Here is a 19,272-nt window from a genome sequence, read left to right as displayed (position 1 = left end):
CCCTGATATATCACATTCTATAGTGGGAGGTCAGGGCTGTCAGCTGACTGCTGGACTACTGGGTAATATCCACTCCAAACTGGAGTCTCTGCTGACAGGGGGAGATGGCTGTCTGAAGGTGGTCTCACCTGTTTAGTCCCTCTTCTCTTCATCTGCTGCCTCTGGCTGATCCCATCAGAGAAACAGCTGATCTCTATAAAGGCTCAGATGGTCTATGGCATGTTTACATGGCATAAAGGGAAGAGCTGTGCCTGCCAGAATAAACTAAGGGCAACAACATCTACTGCACTCTGGGTTTAAACAGTTCATGAAGAAGACTGCGTGTCATGGTAACGACTCAGTGATGACATAAAACTGCTGGAGTCTTTGATGAATGATACACACCTGTTCACTAAACAAGATCAGCGTGTAAATGAAACAGCAAGGCTAACAGTTTCCCCCTGCTCCCAGTCATTGTGCTTAGCTAACTGGTGTCCTGCTTACAGAAACAGGTTTGGTGCTGGGCCTGCAGAGACTCAGCTCCAATAATAGACCCAGAGCTTGAATCATGATCCCACAACACACACACTCTTCAATCTATTTCAGTGCAGTCGAGTCTGACCCCAACAATGTCCATGACTCAGAGCAGCAGAGTGTGTGTGTGTGCGCTGAGTGAACATGGTTAGAATGACCGTGTTCAGACTGGAAACATTGCTATATGTGTGTATGTAGTACATGTGCTCAGGTGTGTGCGTGTTGTACAGGTGACCAGGTGTGTGTGTTGTACAGGTGTTCAGGTTGTGTATGTTGTACAGGTGTTCAGGTGTGTGTGTGGTCCAGGTGTGTGCGTGTTGTACAGATGTTCACTTGTGGATGGGAATCAAGAACCAGATCCAGTTGAGAACCAGTTCTATCGGAATTGTATGCCCCTCCCAGTTTATCGATTCCTGATGTTGTGTCATCACCACAGACATTCAGACCTGAAGAGCGCCAGCTTCAGGCCCTTCCTGTTGAGCTCTGATGTAATCGCTTATTTTTGTCTTTTTCAGGCTGGAGGACCTCAGTGACCTTCAGAGTAGCTTTCCCACCACACCAATGCAGACTTGCCCCCAAAGTACTCCAAAAACCATCACATCATCACATCCAGAAGATCTCCATGAAACCACCTCACCAGCCCAACAAAATCTTCTACGTACCACCCGGCAGTCCCAGAGTGTCCCCAGAACCTCCTCCCCACCTCTCCAGGACACACTCGAGACCACATCCACCCTTCTAGATGCAATAGATGTAGCACCCCTGGTACCTCCTGGAACTACCCTGTTAATTGCCCCGCAGCCCCGTTCAAACACGCCCTTGACAGCACCATTGACTCCTCAGATCTTCACCCAATCACCCCCTGCCACATTTCAAAGTCCCACCCACAGTCCCAGCCAATCACCGCCAACTGTAAACGAAAATATTACCCAGAATTCCTCCAGATTGCCTCACAGAACTCTTCAGACTGTTAATCCAAGTGTTTCTGAGACAGATCCCTTGGAATCACCTCCAATCCTACTCCACAATGTTACCCACAATGCACCTCAATCACCTTCATTGTCTATCTCACATCCTGTCAAAGCCCCTCCTAGCCCTCCATTAAGCCCCTCCCACCCTGACCCCTTGCTGCTGACGTCAGTGACCTTCACCTCCAGTGCCTCCTCCCACCTCTACTCCCCACTCTGCTCCTCATCTGCCTCCTTCCTCCGCTCCCTCGACTCTCTGGGTCCTCCCATTGGTCTGCCTCCTATGATGTCATCAGCTACCCATCAACTGACCACACCCTCTCCGGTTCTGAGTCCGCCCCCTCCTGAGTTAACCCCGCCCCCTGCTCAGCTGCTGGGCTCAGATGATGAAGAGCAGGAAGACCCGTCAGACTACTGTAAAGGTCAGTGTCTCTGACTTTGTCTCTGACTCTGACTCTGACTCTGTGTCTGACTTTAACTTGGACCCTGATTCTGACTCTGTCTCTGTGTCTGACTCTTTCTCTGACACTCTCTCTGTCTCTGTCTCTGTCTGACTTTGTCTCTGTCTCTATCTCTGTCTCTGACTCTATCTTTGTCTTTGTCTCTGACTCTGACTTTGTCTCTGTCTCTGACTTTGACTTTTACTCTGACTCTGTCTCTGACTCTGACTCTGACTCTGACTCTGTCTCTGTCTCTGACTCTGTCTTTGTCTCTGACTCTGTCTTTGTCTTTGTCTCTGTCTCTGACTCTGCCTTTGTCTTTGTCTCTGTCTCTGTCTCTGACTTTGTCTCTGTCTCTATCTCTATCTCTGACTCTGTCTTTGTCTCTGTCTCTGTCTCTGTGTCTGACTTTGTCTCTGTCTCTGTCTCTGTCTCTGTGACCTCCAACCTCCTCCTCCTCTCAGTCACCTCCTCCTCTCAGTAGTGTTGAGGTCTCCAGGACTCCACCTAGTGAGTCCAGGAGGCTGAACTCTGAGGGATACCCATCGATACCCCACTGTGTTTTGTAATGTCTGTTGTGTTTGTGTTGCAGGTGGTTACTACCCGGTGAAGATTGGTGACCTGTTTAATGGGAGATACCACGTGGTCAGAAAACTGGGCTGGGGACATTTTTCTACTGTTTGGCTCTGGTGGGATCTGCAGTACGACACACACACACACACACACCAGTCACACATCAATCACACATCAATCACATACATCAATCACACACACATATCACACCTCTTCTGACTCTCTGTGTGTGTTTAGGAAGAAGCGTTTTGTGGCATTGAAGGTGGTAAAAAGTGCTCCACATTACACTGAGACGGCTCTGGATGAGATCAAATTGCTCAGATGTGTAAGACACACACACATGCACACAAACACAGACTGGTAGCATGTCCTGAGATGAGGAGACTGAACTGATTCATTGTTTCCAGGTGAGGGACAGTGACCCCTCTGACCCCCACAGAGAAACCATCGTCCAGCTGATCGATGACTTCAAGATCTCTGGAGTCAATGGAGTCCGTATCCTTCATCGCCTGTCTGTCTGTCGTTCTGTCCACCTGTCTGTCCACTTGTCTGTCCACTTGTCTATATTTTACTTCCTCAGCCTCTCCTAGATGTCTGTCTGTCTACCTGTCTGTCTACCTGTCCACCTGTCTAGTGGATCATCAAGTCGAACTACATGGGACTTCCTCTGCTGTGTGTGAAGACCATCATCAAACAGGTAACACCTGTGACTCTGACATCACCTCAGGTACCTGGAGTTCACCTCAGCAGTCACTGGGATGGTGATGGAAATTGAGAAATAGGTCTAGTTGAGAACTGGTTCAAATTGGTCTGGACCACTGGAATCGCGTTCCTTTCATTAGTGCCGGGTGGCCATACAGGCTGCGTAAAGCCCCGCTAATTATATAAGGCCCTGCAAATTACACAAGGACCATGCAAATTACCAAGCTGGACAGTGTCTCTGTCTGTCTGTAACGAGCTGTCTCTGTCTCTGGTTAATGGCCAGAAACATCTTTGAATCAGTATTTTATATTGAAGTAGAATCACCTCCTCATGTTGTTTCCTCCACCAATCAGTCAAGTTTCAGGAAACACAGTGTCTTCTTCTTGAGTTACAGTGTTGAATAATGGCCAGAAGTCTTTTTGCTGAACATTATTATGTCAATGTATGTAACTTCCATTTTATCCTTACAGACATTTGAGTTAAATTGTGTCATAATTAGTGAATGGATTTGTGAGTTATGGACAAAAATGTGTTATGTGAGGTCATCGCAACCTTGATCTTTGACATTTGACCACCAACATTGAATCAGTTCGTCTTTGAGTCCCAGTGGACATTTGTGCCAAATTTGAAGAAGTTCTATTGAGCTGTTCCTGAGAGGTCACGTCCATGAGAGTGACATGGACAGAGTCATAACAATGGACCTGAAGCAGCCAATTAATAATTAATTAAATAATGATAAAGCTGCAGCCATAGTCAATAGGCTAAAATTCACATTGTGTAGCTAAAGCTAATTGTATTATTGTGAGGACTGGACTAATAACCGGTGTTATTGTTATTATGTTAATGTAAATATTCACTGATCTGAGGATTGTATAGATGTAGTTTGTGTGTAGGTCAACAGATGGAGCCAGCTGTTTTAAAGGAGGGACACAATCAATAATCAGACCGAGAAGCAGAATCGATAATGAAATTGTTATCAATAAAATTCAATTCCCATCGTTGGGCTGTGTCTGCCACCAGGTGCTTCAGGGTCTGGATTACCTTCACACCAAGTGTAAGATCATCCACACCGACATCAAACCAGAGAACATCTTACTGGATGTAGACGAGGTCTACATTAGGAGGTTGGCAGCTGAGGCCACCGTCTGGCAGAGAGCTGGAGCCCCACCCCCCTCAGGATCATCAGGTGAGGAGCAGTGATGTGATTGATCAGGTAGACATGACCGATAGGATTGACCTTATTGTTTCTTTAGACAGTTTTGGTGGGACTGAGACTGAACACGACAGAACACATCTTCATACTATCGCATACAAGAAGTCAGAACTGAAGTCCCAGACCATAGACCTGACCCTGTCTGTCTGTAACCTGTCTGTCTGTAGTCTGTCTACCTGTCTGTCTGTAGTCTGCGTGTCTATTTGTAACCTGTCCGTGTGTCTCTCTGTCTGTCTTTAACTTGTCTAACTGTCTCTCTGTCTGTCATCTGTCTGTCATCTGTCTGTACCCTGTCTGACTGCCTGTCTCTCTGTCTGTCTATAACCTGTTTGTCTCTCTGTCTGTCTATAACCTGTTTGTCTCTCTGTTTGTCTGTAACCTGTCTCTCTCTTCCATCTTTTCTTACCCCTGTTTCTGATTTTTTTCCTGTCTCTCTCTCTCTCTGTAACCTGTCAGTCTGTAACCCATCTGTCTTTCTGTCTGTAGCCTGCCTCTCTCTGTAACCTGTCTGTCTCTCTATCTGTCTTTAACTTGTCTCTCTCTCTTCCATCTTTTCTTTCTTCTGTTTCTGATGTTTTCTTCCTGTCTCTCTCTCTCTGTAACCTGTCTGTCTGTGACCTGTCTTTCTGTTCCACTCCTCCATCTTTTCTTTCCTCTGTTTCTGTTTCCTCCTGTCTCTCTCTCTGTAACCTGTCTGTCTGTCTGTAGACTGTCTGTCTGTTCCACTCTTCCATCTTTTCTTTCCTGTGTTTCTGATGTTTTCTTCCTGTCTCTCTCTCTCTCCCTGTCTGTCTGCCTCTATGTGTCTCTCTCTCTAGTTAGCACGGCTCCCAGGGATCTACAGGTAAGTGTCCAGATGTGATGCCTGCTGTGTTCTCATTGGTTACTGCCATTTCAGATTGAGAACCTGTTTCAGGTGTTTGTAACCAGCTGTGACCAGCATTGTGCAGCTAGAGAGGAGACACCATGCATGATGTCACCCCCCCAACGCTGCAGTGTTAGCAACACAAAGTGTGTGTGTGTGTGTGTGTGTGTGTGTGTGTGTGTGTGTGTGAGCACTTAAACAGCTGAGTTACTGTGTTCCCTAATCATCCTGTGTGCGTGCGTGTGTGTGTGTTTGTGTGTGTGTCTGTGTCTGTGTGTGTGTAGGTTGGTAAACTGTCTAAGAATAAGAAGAAGAAATTGAAGAGGAAAGCGAAGCGTCAGCAGAGACTGTTGGAAGAGAGACTGATAGATATACAGGTACTTTACTGTACTACAGTACTGCTACTGTACTACAGCGATATTTACTGCTACTATTACTACTAATACTGCAGTTAGACAATCAGAATAATTCAGGAAATGACAAATGACCCCTTCAAAATAAGTTAAATTTTTCTCCTGTGTTCAGAAGATGGAGGAGGAAGAAGGAGTGTATCAACCTGAGGACACAGACACACACTGTGAGTACACACTGAAACACACTGATACACATTGTGAATACACACTGAAACACACTAACACACACAGATGCACACTGTAAGTACACACTGATAAACACCGACACACGCAGTACATGCAGTACTCACTGTACATGCAGTATTCACAGTACTCACAGTACATGTAATTATAAACACAGTGTTTGTGTTCTCAGGTTCTCTCGTTATCAACGGCAACACCATCTGTTCCACAGCCAACAGTAAAGCCAGTCCAGAGTCCACCTGCTCCTGGCTGGAGGACAGGTGTAATGGCCACGCCCCTGGTCGTTTCTCCAGCCCTGCGTCTGGCCTATCAGGTTTCTCCAGTTCTGTGATGTCAGCGACGTCTGAATCAGCACTTTCTACTCAGTCAGGATACTCGAGTGGGCGAGACGGTGAGAAAACAGATACATGTAGACACAAAGGTAACACAGCTGACACACCTGACATACCTGAAAAACTTGACACACTTGACACAGCTGACAGACCTGACAGACTTGACACATCTGACACACCTGACACACCTGAAAAACTTGACACACCTGACATACCTGACACACCAGACATACCAGACACACTTGACACACTTGACACACCTGACATACCTGCCCTCTGTCTCCTCAGTGTTCAGTGCGTCAGACTTCGTCCTCAGTCCTCTGGATCCTCAAAATGCGGACAAACTGAAAGTGAAGATCGCTGATCTGGGAAATGCATGCTGGGTGGTGAGACACCTTCATAATCTCCTCCTCCTTTTTCTCTCTGTAATTTTCATCTTATGAACAATCAGACTTCTCTCTCTCTCTGTCTCTCTCTGTCTCTCTCCGTCTCTCTCTCTCTCTCTCTATCTCTCTCTGTCTCTGTCTCTCTCTGTCTCTCTCTCTCTCTCTCTCTCTCTCTCTCTCTCTCTCTCTCTCTGTCTCTCTCTCTCTCTCAGCACAAACACTTCACTGAAGACATTCAGACCAGACAGTATAGAGCTCTGGAGGTTCTGATTGGAGCAGAGTACGGACCACCTGCTGACATCTGGAGCACCGCCTGCATGGTACACTCACACAACAACACACACTCACACTCACACTCACACTCACACTCACACACACACACGCACACACATGCACACGCACACGCACTCCCTCTCTCAACGATACACACACTAACATGAGTACAGGCTCACCAACATTGGACAGTTGAAGACCTGGTCTGATGTATCTGGATTTGTGCCGAGGCAGCAGATGGTAGGGTCAGAGACCAGCCTTGTGTCAGCAGTCCAGGCTGATGGTGGTGGTGTAATAGTGTGATGTCACAGTTTATCTGAGCATTGCTTCGACTATGTTCATCCCATCATGGCCACAATTTAACATCTACTAATGGCTACTTCCAGCAGGATAATACTCCATGTCACAAACTGGTTGCATCAACGTGAGTTCAGTGAACTTGAGTGACCTCCCCAGTCTCCAGACCTTAATCCAGTAGAACACCTTTGGGATGTGGTAGGACAGGAGATTGGATGATGATGATGATGATGATGATGATGATGATGATGATGATGATGATGATGATGATGATGATGATAATGTTTCAACATCTGGTGGATCCATGACATGAAAAACTGAGGAACTACCCAGTGCTAGTGTGGTGTTCCTAATGAAGTGATCACTGAGTGTATGTGGAACCTAATCATTTATTGATACTGGAGCATTTTGATCGGTAACCAACCCGAACATCACACAGACCAAATCAAGTCTGGATCTTTAACGTGAACCTGTGAAACACCTGTTTCATCTTTTAAAGTCAGATAAGTAAAGTTGTTGGTGTCAGGTCTGAGTCTCCTGCTGCTGTGGTCTCTGGTCTTTAGCTCCTGAATTATCATCAGTCTCCTTCAATCCAGATCCTCTGACAGAGTGTAGGCCGTTTCGTTTTAAAGGTGTTCAGTGTTTAACCACGCCTTCTGGTGTTCAGTGTTTAGCCACGCCCTCATGTGTTCAGCAGGTTCACTCTGGACTCCACTAACTGCTCTTCATGTTAAACTATTGATCGATCAGTGTATTGATTGGTTGTTATTTGTGTTTCAGGCGTTTGAGTTGGCAACAGGAGATTATCTGTTTGAACCTCATTCAGGAGAAGACTACACCAGAGACGAAGGTACCCGAGTACTACAGGACTACACTGAACTATAGAGTACTATCAAGTACTTCAGAGTACTTCACTGTGTGTATTTTTTTCAGATCACATCGCTCACATCATGGAGCTTCTCGGACCCATCCCTCTGCCCTTTGCTCTGTCTGGCAGGTACTCTAGAGAGTACTTCAACAGGAGAGGTGAGACCTGCAGACCTGCTCTGTGATTGGCTGTTTGTTAGTGAAATGCACCCTGGGATTGTAGTTGGCAGTTTAGTCAGTTTAATTCTCTACTAGTCTCACCTCTGTACCTGTCTACCTGTCTCAGGTGAGCTGCGGCACATCTCCAGCCTGAAGCCTTGGGGACTGTTTGAAGTCCTGCTGGAGAAGTACGAGTGGCCTCTGGACCAGGCGGCTCAGTTCAGTGACTTCCTGTTGACCATGTTGGAGCTGCAGCCTGAACGCAGAGCGACGGCAGCTCAGTGTCTACAGCACGCATGGCTGCACACATGAACACACAAACACACACACACACACACACAGACACAGTGGTTGAGGAGTTTTAGTGTCTCTATCTCGGTGGTGATTTAATTTGATGTAGGAAATTATCATCTCGACTGTCTGAATGCTCTGTGGACTGATTCCTAAATTGGTTGATTGATTGGTTAGTTGGTTAATTTGTTGGCTGGCTGTGCAGGTCAACAGATTTAATTGAGGCTGCATCCAAATGTCTGTGATGATCCAGTTCTTAGACTCTGAACAGGTCTGAGCAGGTCGGATTAGGTCTTAGATCTGCTGCACAGAGAAATAAAGAGGATGAAGGTGGACTTCATCATCCTCACAGCAGTGTCGTAGCTTCTTCAGTTTTAAATGTGGTAAATAAACAGATCAGAGACTTCAGGTTTAATAAAGAACAGTTGGTGTTTTATCTGTGATAAGTTTGTAAATGTTAAACATTAGAATAGTATAAAGATACAGGAGGTCAAACTGTCTAGTCCTCTTTGCTGTGCTGCAGAACAAGTCTCATGATCCTGATCCTGATCCGAGCAGATATGAACTCCAGGTTCTTTGCAGAGTCCAGACCTGAATGTACCACAGACACAACCAACAAATGTACACATCTGAGAACACATGGACACATCTGGATTCAGCCTTGGGTTTCTCCTCCCTGCTGACCTTTGACCTCCATCATGTCACCACAGTGATAGTCGGCAGATTTCACATCACAACATGTTGATCTGATGATTTATTAAAAACAGAGTCTGACAGGAAACGAAAACAAAACAGGAATCAGCTGCATCTTCTGTAAACTGATCAGTCTTTCTGTTGTACCTGCTGATTTCAAACCATTTCTGCAGATTTCTGTAGATTTCTGTAGATTTCTGTTGATTTCTGCTGACTTTCTGAAAATTTCTGCTGATTTCTAATTTGAAATTTTCTGCTTTTCTTATGAATTTGCTGTAAACTTTGTTCTTTATGTTGTTCGACTGAATTTTCCTGTTTTTCTGCTGATTTCTGTGATTTCTGTTGATTTTAGTTTGTATTGAACTGACTCCTGCTGTACCTTTATGAAAACTGTGAGAGGATTTTTGATTATTGGTTATTGATTAAGGACTTGTAATGATGGTGATGAGTTTTGGTTTAGATGAGCACACTGTAGCTTCCTGACAGCGGCCGACCTCTCACTGACTCTGACGACAGTATCGATCGTATTGATCACAGTATTGATCTCTGTAGCTGAAACTGAGTCGTCCTCAGATGACATCTGACCTCCTCACCTGTTCACCTTCTCTCACCTGTTTCTATGTTCATATAAGAAATAGTGCCTTGAAATTACCTTGACCCCACCCCCTCCTCCCAGTCACAGTGACATCACCAGAGACATAGTTTTTTCTACATGTGTCATCTGTGTGGAACATTTCTTCTGTGAAAATAAAGATGATATTGAAAGCTGGTCTGACATTTGTCATGACCTTTGACCTCTGACTTTAAGCTGCTCTTCACTCAGCCTGCAGGATTGAGTCAAATCAACAATCTGAACAGGAAAGTGGTCCGCCTGCTGCTCTGGTGGTCAGAATGAATATGATCATAAAGGGTTTTTAAACTGCAAAGTACTTTATTAGTCATTGATAAATCAATGATTGATCAGTTATTTCACCTTCATTATAACATTGTGGCGTCTGTATATCTTCCTGCATCACACTTTATATTTATCAGCAGCTATTCTACTAATTGATCTGTAAATATTTTCTGTTCCTGTGTCACAGTGACATTTGTTTTTCTATTTATGTCTCAGTGAAAATCTGTTGGACAAAACATGACAAACAATCAATCAATTTTTTGGTAAGTAATGATTTATTATTTGAGATTTGTCCCATCTGTTGTTACTTAACTGATCTCTAAAGATTTATCAACAAGTCGGGAAATTTAGTTTATACTTGTTTAATGTGTAAGATCTGTCAGATCATCATCATCATGTTTTATAATGTAAATGATTGTATTGTAGTTAAACAGGAAGCAACTCAGACAGTGACAGACATGGGCGTGTCCACAGGGAGTCCAGGAGGATTTGGATGTTCAACCACCTCAGCATGAAAGAGCAGTGGTCCTCCTCCTGGATCTCAGAGTCCACACACTCTGCCAAAGCAACTCATTCAGGTGCCTCAATCTATCATCATTGTTTCAGCCACTTATAATAAGGTAGAAAAATCAAATAGTATATAATACTGCCTAAACATGTTATTATATAGTAAGGTATAAAAATGTAATACTACTCTGAGGTTACAAATGTCATAGTAGAGTAAAGCAGAAGAACGGCAAAGTATATTAAAGTATACAAATGTCATAGTTCAATGGGGTACAAAAATGTCAAAAAATGTTATGGTACATTAAGACATCAAATTGTCAAAAACATCATACTATAGTAGGGCATAAAAATGTCAAAAAATGTCAGAGTATATTATGCTATAAAAAGTCATAGTATAGTATGTCATAAAAATTTCATGAAAAGTTATAAAATATTATGTAATAAAAATGTCAAAAAGGGGGCGTCATGTGGTGTAGTGGTCTAAGCAGGCGCCCCATGTGTAGAGGCTACAGTCCTCGCTGCAGTTGGCCCCGGTTCCTGCCTCCCCATTTCCTGTCTCTGTACTATCAAATAAAGGCCTAAAAAATCCCAAAAAATATACTTTAAAAATTTTTTAAAAATGTCAAAAACGTCAAAAGTGTAAAAAAACCGTCATGTATATTATGGCATAAAAATGTAAAAAAAAAAAACAGTAAGGCATAAAAAGTCGTAGTATACTACATCATAAAAATGTAAAAAAAAAAAAAAGGTCATACTATATATAGGTACAAATGTGTAAAAAAAACATCAAAAAATGTCACAGTAGACTGAGGCATAATAATGTAAAAAAAATCATAGTATCATAAGGCATAAAAATGTCATAAAAAGTCATATTATAATATTGCATGTCAAAAAACGTCACAATACACTAAGGCATGAAACATCATTGTAATTATTGTTTTCATTATTATTGTTATTGGTGGTGTCATTTTTATTTTTGCTATTATTATTTTATCATTATTACGATTATTATTATTATCATTATTATATCGTCTCATTTCTTGTCTGGATTGTGTTAATGTTTCAGCTTATTCAATTGTATTTATACTGTCTTCTTCTTTTCTCATTCTTATGAAAAAGTGAGTGATCTATGTAAAAGGTTTCATACTGCTCTTTCAGGTGTCCCAGATGGGAAACAATAAAAATCTAAATTTAAAAAACAAACAAAAGACACGTCATAGTAAAGCATAAAACGTCAAAAAATGTCACAGTATAGTAAGTTGATGTACAACGCCAGGACCTAAAACCACTGACTGAAATGTTGACTTCATAACAGCGTCATGTACTCAGCATGTTGACATCAGAGCTTTAAAGTTAGACTCCTGTTGGTCAAGTCCTTCATTTTACTGTGTTCCATACACAATGACTGTACTGTAATATTACAGTGTTTACATAAAATGTCATAGTATAGTAATACTCCAAAAAAAGTCATAGTATATGAAGATATAAAAATGTGAAAAAACTTCATAAAAATGTGAAAAAACTTCATAGTATTGTATGTTATAAAAAGTTATAGCATAGTAAGGTATATAATGTCAAAGTATAGTATGGCATAAAAATGTCAAAACGTCATAGTATAGTATGTCATAAAAATGTCACAAAGAGTCATAGTATATTAAGGCATAAAAACGTCAAAAAACATCATAGTATAGTTAGGCATAAAAATGTTACAGTGTAGTATATCATAAAAATGCCACAAAGAGTCACAGTATAGTACGGCATCAAAACGTCAAAAAACGTCATAGTATATTAAGATATAAAAATATAAAAAAAACTACACAGTATAGTATGTCATGAAAATGCCAAAAAGTCATAGTATAGTAAGGCATAAAAATGTCACTGTAATAAGGTATAATAATGACATTCTATGGTAAGGCATAAAAATGTTATAGTATAATAAGATATAAAAATGTCATAGTGTAATAAGGTATAATAATGTCAGTTTAATAAGTAGTTGAATGTCTAGTGTAGTAAAACGTACATTATGATGTAATTTTGTAGTATAAGGTATAGCATGGTGTAAAAGTATAGTAAAATGTATAGTATGATGCGACGGTGTAGTAGCTGTGAACGTGTAGTATGATGACATCACACAGGACACAGTGTGTAGAACAGGTTTAATATAAAAAAAACCAGAGTGACTCTGGTCTAAAGACTTTGTGTCTGCAGGTTTACATGGTCCAAACATCAGGTTCAGATCAGACACATTCGACTGGCTTGACCCGGCAGGATCTGAGACTGACGTAGATCTGCTTCAGTGGGTCACACACTCTCATCCTGAAGGTCAGAGGTCAGCTGCTTCAGTCTCTGAGTTCAACAGTTCATAGTACTCTTCATCCTCCTCTTCACTTCTTCTTCCTCACCACCGTCCAGCCATCCTCTTCATCCTGAGTAGGAGGAGGAGGAGGTGGAGGATCTGTCCTGCTGACTGATGAACTGGAGGATTCACACTCCATCTCCTGAGAACACAAAAACTTGATCACAGTTCATCCTCACTGTTCTTTTCTATTCTATTCTGTCTGCCTCACCTATTTTTAACTGGGGTACATCACCATGGTAACCTATGCCGCAGTTTAATCTAGAACAGTGGTTCCCTTAAAGTGGCCAACAAATCATTTATAATTATAAAAAGATAAATAATAAAAACATGAATAATATTTTTAGATGTTTTTAAATGCTATGATTCTTGTTTTTGTCATGTGTTAAAGCCTATCACTGTGATAAGCCAATAATGGGACCACATCGTATACTTGTTTGCTATCTCAGTCTGATTGCATGCTAACAGATTACATTTATGGCAAAAACTGGAGCATCAAAATGGATAGCTGGTTAGCAACAGGAAAAATTAAAAAGGAAAGAGTCAAGAGACAGATGGTGAATTAACAGAAGACCTACATGTTTTCCCTGCTTTCAGTTCAGTCTTGACTGTTCGATTGTTACTATTAAAATAAAAAGTACTCTGACCATAAGTTGGAAAAGGTTGGGAACCACTTATCTAGAACAGTACATCATATTCAACAAAAAGCCTCATACAGCAGCTTCTGTAACAGTTACCTGTTATATGTTATAATAATCAATGTTTAGGTCACTTTTCTTGGACTCACCTGTGTCTAAACTGACCAATCAGAGCTCATTACCTGACAGGGGAGACGTACCTGTGTTTCATCATCGCTCTCTTCATCAGACTGTGTCGGTGGAGCTGTCACCTTCACTCTCTGACTCTTCTTCTGTGTTAAACTGTCGATGCTGTGTTGGAGCTGCTGCAATGCCCCCTGCTGCCACTGAGTGAACATCTGCAGCAGATTGATGGACACCTGTACACAGGTGGAGTAGGGTTAACATCTACACCTGTACACAGGTGGAGCAGAGTTAACGTACATCTACACCTGTGCACAGGTGGAGCAGGGTTAACATCTACATCTGTAAACAGGTGGAGCATCAGGTTAGGGCATGCATTATGTCAATGGGTGTTCCCCATAGGAATAATCTAACAAATTTGTCTGTGCGTATGTGTTACTTTTAGTGCGTACCTGAGGTAAACTCCCATCATCCACCACTGTGTCAAACTCCTGATCCATCAGGTCAGCGATGAAGTCCTCAACCTCACACTGCTGCAGGTCAGCTGATCCACACACACACACACATACACAAAATCAAACTATCCTTTTGTATTCAAGAGCAAAATCTAATCAGAATCTAACACTGACCCTAATTTCAAAACATGGACATGAAAAAAGTGATGCGAGCGCAAAAAGAGACTTGATGGAACTGTCTTTTGAGATTATGTTTCCAGCTGTTGGAAATTCATTGAAACACAGCTACATGAAGCTTGACAGTTAGCCTGCTATGGAGCAAGCTAGTTCAGCAATATAAGTTACCATGGTTACTGAGCAGTGAATCCTATAAACCACAGTAATGGAATGGAACTCTGTCTAGCAACACTTAACAACATATGCTTGGATTTTCCTTTATCTACCTTGATGGCCTGCTGATCAAAGTGTGTCTATGGAAACTTTAACAGTGTTTTATTCAACTATTATTATTGGATTAGCTGTTAGCTGCTGTTACTGCTCTGAGCTAACAGGGAGATGCACCTGAGGCCGTCAGATAAACCAATAATCGATTATCACCTGCAGATTATTGGCCAATCAAAACAATGGTTGGTTGCAGGTCTGGTGATCTGGTGATCAGCTGATCGATTAATAGTATAAACAAATACAGTAAACACCTGTTGAACATAACAGTCCACCTCACCAATCACAGGCTGTGAACTGACTGATTACCATGGTTACCTACCATTGTCGTGGAAATACTGCTGAACAACATCCACCATCCAATCTGCTTTCTGCTGCCCATACACGCCCCCAAACCCGTTATCTACAGCAATCTGAGGAAGACAGACAGACAGGTGTTAATGTAAACAGAAAGACAAGTGTTAATCGGAACAGACAGAAAGATTTCAATGTGAACAGACAGACAGGTGTTAATGAGAACAGACAGACAGAGATCATTTCTCAGAAACTAAACACAGCTGAGAAGTTCCTTCATAACAGTGACACAGGTTCTTTGACTAAGTTAAAGCAGACTTGACTGATATTAAAACATTTGATGTTGACAGTCTTTACTTAGACTGTAAAGTTGAGTTCAGAATAAAAAGTCATGTTTCCTCACACTGACTTTTAATGTGTCACATACAAACCTTTGCATTAGTCTATTTCAAGTTGTGTCCAGTGGATGTCGCTCTAACATGAAGAACTAAACCTGTTCTCTGTGTTCAATATAGCTTCATCTCACCATCACTGCCTTATAGCCTGTTAGCTTTAGCCCGTTAGCTTCGGCCCGTTTGCACCGCAGTGACTGCAGTCTGTCACCTGTCTGTCTGATGTCACCTGTCTGTCTGTCGCCTGTCTGTCAACCTGTCAACTATGCGGACAGTTACCTGTAGAACGGGCCAGGTATGAAGAACCGCTCTCACTCCCTCCGTGAAGAGCTCACGTGAAGCTGCGGAGGCCGCCATGTTGGATGTGACAGACAGAAGCAGTAGAGTTAAGAACCAGGATCAGGCAGAAACAGCCGATCCTGATTCGGAGATTCCGGACCCGATGGTCAAACCAGGAAACAGAACTTTATTTTATTTCTATTAAATATGAATTAAAGATAAAAAAAAAATTAAAAAAAAGTCAAATAAAAAGTTTATTAAAGAATCAAATATTTTACCAGGAAAAAAAGACTTGGTTTTCACGATAAGGCCAAAGAGAACTGGACAAACGTGTACATTATTCCCTCAGCTTAGTTGTAATAAACAGTCTGCTGAACCGTTTTACATTAAATAACAATAGAATAGAAACTAATCCTTAGTTTGGAGTCCTTGTGCAGGTGCACGTGATGATGGTTCTCAGCTCTCAGTGATGTTCTTTATTCTGAAACCGAGACAGAATCATTCCAACAGATGTTTTGACTCCTGTCATCAATAATCAAATGAACTAGAGCTGAAAACTAGCCGACTAACACTGAACCAAACTTAATATGAACAAACACGACACACGTCCGCTGCTCTGCTCTTTAACAGCACGTCCAGACAGACAGTTCACTGTAATAACGGGATCGTTTAGTGACCGTGACTTACCGACAATGACAACCCGCTGTCACTGTTAACACTAAGGTCGGTGACGTCACCTTCGCTTTGCAGAACTAATTGTAAAACACGTTATAACATGTTTTCCCTTGGTCTATGGTTTTAATACAAGCGGTTACACCACACAGTTATCTTACACACAGTAACTTCAGCTAATATTACAAGGTTTCTCCTCATATATGTGATATTTACCGAATGTAGACATGAGATCTTTTTTTTTTTTTTTTTAAGAATTTTTGGGGCTTTTTGTGCCTTTTAATGGACAGGACAGTAGCTAGACAGGAAATAGGGAGGCAGAGAGAGGGGGAGTGACGCGCAGGAAAGGGCCGTCCGATGCGGGAGTCGAACCGGGGGCCAGCTGCAGCGAGGGCTGTAGCCTCTATATATGGGGCGCCCTGAGTTAACGCTACTGAGATTATTTTAACACTAAAATATAAAGTTTACCTCGAATTATGAATGCTAACCGTGTTAGCAGCGACTTCATACTGTGTATCCAGGAGCCTGCTGCGGTCAGCTAACCGGTGTAGGCGGCCGTGCATAGCAAAGACTCTCTCTACAGTTTGTCTTGTTATTACAGACTCTTGCTGCACAAAGCTCGGGCATTTTAACATTAACGGATGGATTACTTGTCCCTGTCGGAGCAGAGAGGAGGAGCCTCCGGTCGGCTTCTCCTATTGGTGCGGCAATGATCCTGCGAGTCCTCTCCACAGCTGTTGCCGTTTGAGCATCAGAGGAAGAGAGTTTAAGAGCCCAGCCCATACATCATTAGTGGCAGCTGACATGATATGCAGCTCGCCTCTGTACCGTCTTTGTGAACATTTGTGTGTAATTTGTGATTTGGTTTGAGATGCTGGTTGTGATTAATGTGGACTGAGCTAGGTTTAACATTCTGATTGTGCATCACACCCTTAGAAAAGACTGTTTGACACATTAGGAACAGGGGGGCTGCTTCTTGTGTTTTTGGGTTGGTTAGAATCGCATAGTTAGGCTCTTTGTTGGCTCCTGTTCCCCTACTTCAGTCAGCCTCTAGCCTTGTTTGTATTTTTGTTTACTTATTTACTCTCCTGGTTACGCAATAAATTAAATCAGTAAATGTGATTTACCAATAACACCTGGGTTTTATGTTTATTCCCTTTTCCCCTAGCTGGGTCGTAACATAAAGACTGCCAACATACGGTGACTGGGAAGACACCACCATGACTTCATATACTGACAAGAGTAACCAACATGGCAGCAGTGAACTGAAACCTGGCTCTGTGAGCAGTCCTCAGTCAGTAAGTGAAATGCTCGGTGAGTAAAATTTCCCGGGCTGTTGTATCTTCTTTGCTTNTGATTAATGTGGACTGAGCTAGGTTTAACATTCTGATTGTGCATCACACCCTTAGAAAAGACTGTTTGACACATTAGGAACAGGGGGGCTGCTTCTTGTGTTTTTGGGTTGGTTAGAATCGCATAGTTAGGCTCTTTGTTGGCTCCTGTTCCCCTACTTCAGTCAGCCTCTAGCCTTGTTTGTATTTTTGTTTACTTATTTACTCTCCTGGTTACGCAATAAATTAAATCAGTAAATGTGATTTACCAATAACACCTGGGTTTTATGTTTATTCCCTTTTCCCCTAGCTGGGTCGTAACATAAAGACTGCCAACATACGGTGACTGGGAAGACACCACCATGACTTCATATACTGACGAGAGTAACCAACATGGCAGCAGTGAACTGAAACCTGGCTCTGTGAGCAGTCCTCAGTCAGTAAGTGAAATGCTCGGTGAGTAAAATTTCCCGGGCTGTTGTATCTTCTTTGCTTGCAGAAATCAACTGCCTGGTACTGGATGTGAGTTCCACAGTGTTGGGTTTTACTTTCTCAGCAAAGTGGTTACACAAAGGGTTTATATCTTGATGCTTCATGTGAACACTGCAACATCTACTGGCCTGAATGCAAAATGGGCAAATACAAATGTTTGTGTGTCACAAATTGAATGTAATTATAAGGGAAAACATGATTGTGTTTTATAATCCAAGCATAGATTTATATACTGTAAAAACAAAAATGTTTTGTATGCATCAAATGTGTCAATATCAATCAAGTTAAGCTCAATGTCTTTGTTTTAACTTTAGTGTCTAAACTTTTAAGTTGGTTTGCAATGTGGGCAAAGAACATATAGCTTTACTTTTAAATGTCCACTTTGGTGGTTGTGCTGTAAAGGTGCAATATAAGATCTGTCCAGAACTTTAGTTCAAAGTGTGTGAAGCAGCCACAGTGATGTCATGATCAAGATCTCCATCTGTTGTTTTTCAGTCATCTACTGAAATGCGCATGCTCACCAGCTAGCCCCGACCTGTCCTGTGTTGTAATGCCACTTTTTGACACTAGACGCTGTGTGAGTCAGTGGCGCGTCAAGTCTGCCCTCAGTCCCACGAAGAAGAACAACTTCCGGCAGCGCTTCAAGTTAGCATCACAGAAACACAGGGATGGCTGAACCTCCTCAGATGATATTCATCTGCATCCCAAAGGACCGCTCCTGACAATAAACCACGTTCAACGGCAAAGAAAAGAAGCAACACGAGTAAATCTCGGTGTGGCTTTCCACCGCTGGAGACAGCTCCTGAGTGTAAAGAGATGCGGCTTGATTCCGAGCTCGCAACTTTCCTGTTAGCCAAGTGAGTAGCATCAATGTTAGCTTTTTAGCTAAAAGTATAATCAATGCAACTACTGACAAACCGTACCGACAAACATTTCAAGTGGTGATACTGACGTTGTCGACAGACTTTTCAGCGGTTAGTAGGATTGTCTATTGCTCTCGGCTGCTGTGCAGCTAGTTACGTCAGTAACTTTACGCTCATTTTGTAACTGACTAATTTGAGATTGTATGGACCCAGTAGACCATGTTGTTACCACTTTACATTACTGTTAGGAGGTCAGCCATGATTGAAAGTGCACTATGTCTTTACATTTCTCAGGAGATTTCATCATACCTCTGTCTTTATCAGGACCTAAACCTGTACAGATGCAATACCGCCTCCACCCGTCTC

At 42.3% G+C, this 19,272-nt stretch overlaps 2 protein-coding genes across 2 annotated transcripts; one reads left to right on the top strand and one right to left on the bottom strand.

The window, feature by feature from the left end:
- Window positions 1-1,639: 1,639 nt before the first annotated feature.
- Window positions 1,640-9,021, top strand: srpk3 (SRSF protein kinase 3). The gene is given in 15 exon segments (XM_022763892.1): window positions 1,640-1,903; window positions 2,514-2,622; window positions 2,732-2,819; window positions 2,902-2,989; window positions 3,085-3,191; window positions 4,217-4,382; window positions 5,228-5,253; window positions 5,559-5,651; window positions 5,803-5,851; window positions 6,043-6,261; window positions 6,491-6,588; window positions 6,801-6,908; window positions 7,939-8,008; window positions 8,092-8,184; window positions 8,312-9,021. Coding segments are annotated over 15 exon segments (1,638 nt in total). The 5' UTR covers window positions 1,640-1,764; the 3' UTR covers window positions 8,497-9,021.
- A 3,688-nt stretch (window positions 9,022-12,709) lies between these two features.
- Window positions 12,710-15,655, bottom strand: tsr2 (TSR2, ribosome maturation factor). The gene is made up of 5 exons (XM_022763929.1): window positions 15,549-15,655; window positions 14,906-14,996; window positions 14,140-14,231; window positions 13,765-13,923; window positions 12,710-13,068 (listed from the first exon to the last, which is right to left on the bottom strand). The coding sequence occupies exons 1-5, from the start codon at window positions 15,624-15,626 to the stop codon at window positions 12,955-12,957; spliced, it is 534 nt and encodes a 177-aa protein (XP_022619650.1). The 5' UTR covers window positions 15,627-15,655; the 3' UTR covers window positions 12,710-12,954.
- Window positions 15,656-19,272: the final 3,617 nt, after the last annotated feature.

This window comes from Seriola dumerili, unplaced genomic scaffold, assembly GCF_002260705.1.
Source record: "Seriola dumerili isolate Sdu_G_001 unplaced genomic scaffold, Sdu_1.0 BDQW01000493.1, whole genome shotgun sequence".
NCBI lineage: Eukaryota > Metazoa > Chordata > Actinopteri > Carangiformes > Carangidae > Seriola > Seriola dumerili.
This window is presented reverse-complemented; position numbering and strand designations above follow the sequence as displayed.

Excerpts from the sequence above, each read along its gene's own strand:
- tsr2 (XM_022763929.1), bottom strand. The coding sequence starts at position 15,626 with ATGGCGGCCTCCGCAGCTTCACGTGAGCTCTTCACGGAGGGAGTGAGA. Across the intron at positions 14,997-15,548 it reads ATACCTGGCCCGTTCTACAG|ATTGCTGTAGATAACGGGTT; the intron begins GTAACTGTCCGC and ends TGTCTTCCTCAG. Across the intron at positions 14,232-14,905 it reads GCAGTATTTCCACGACAATG|CTGACCTGCAGCAGTGTGAG; the intron begins GTAGGTAACCAT and ends TGTGTGGATCAG.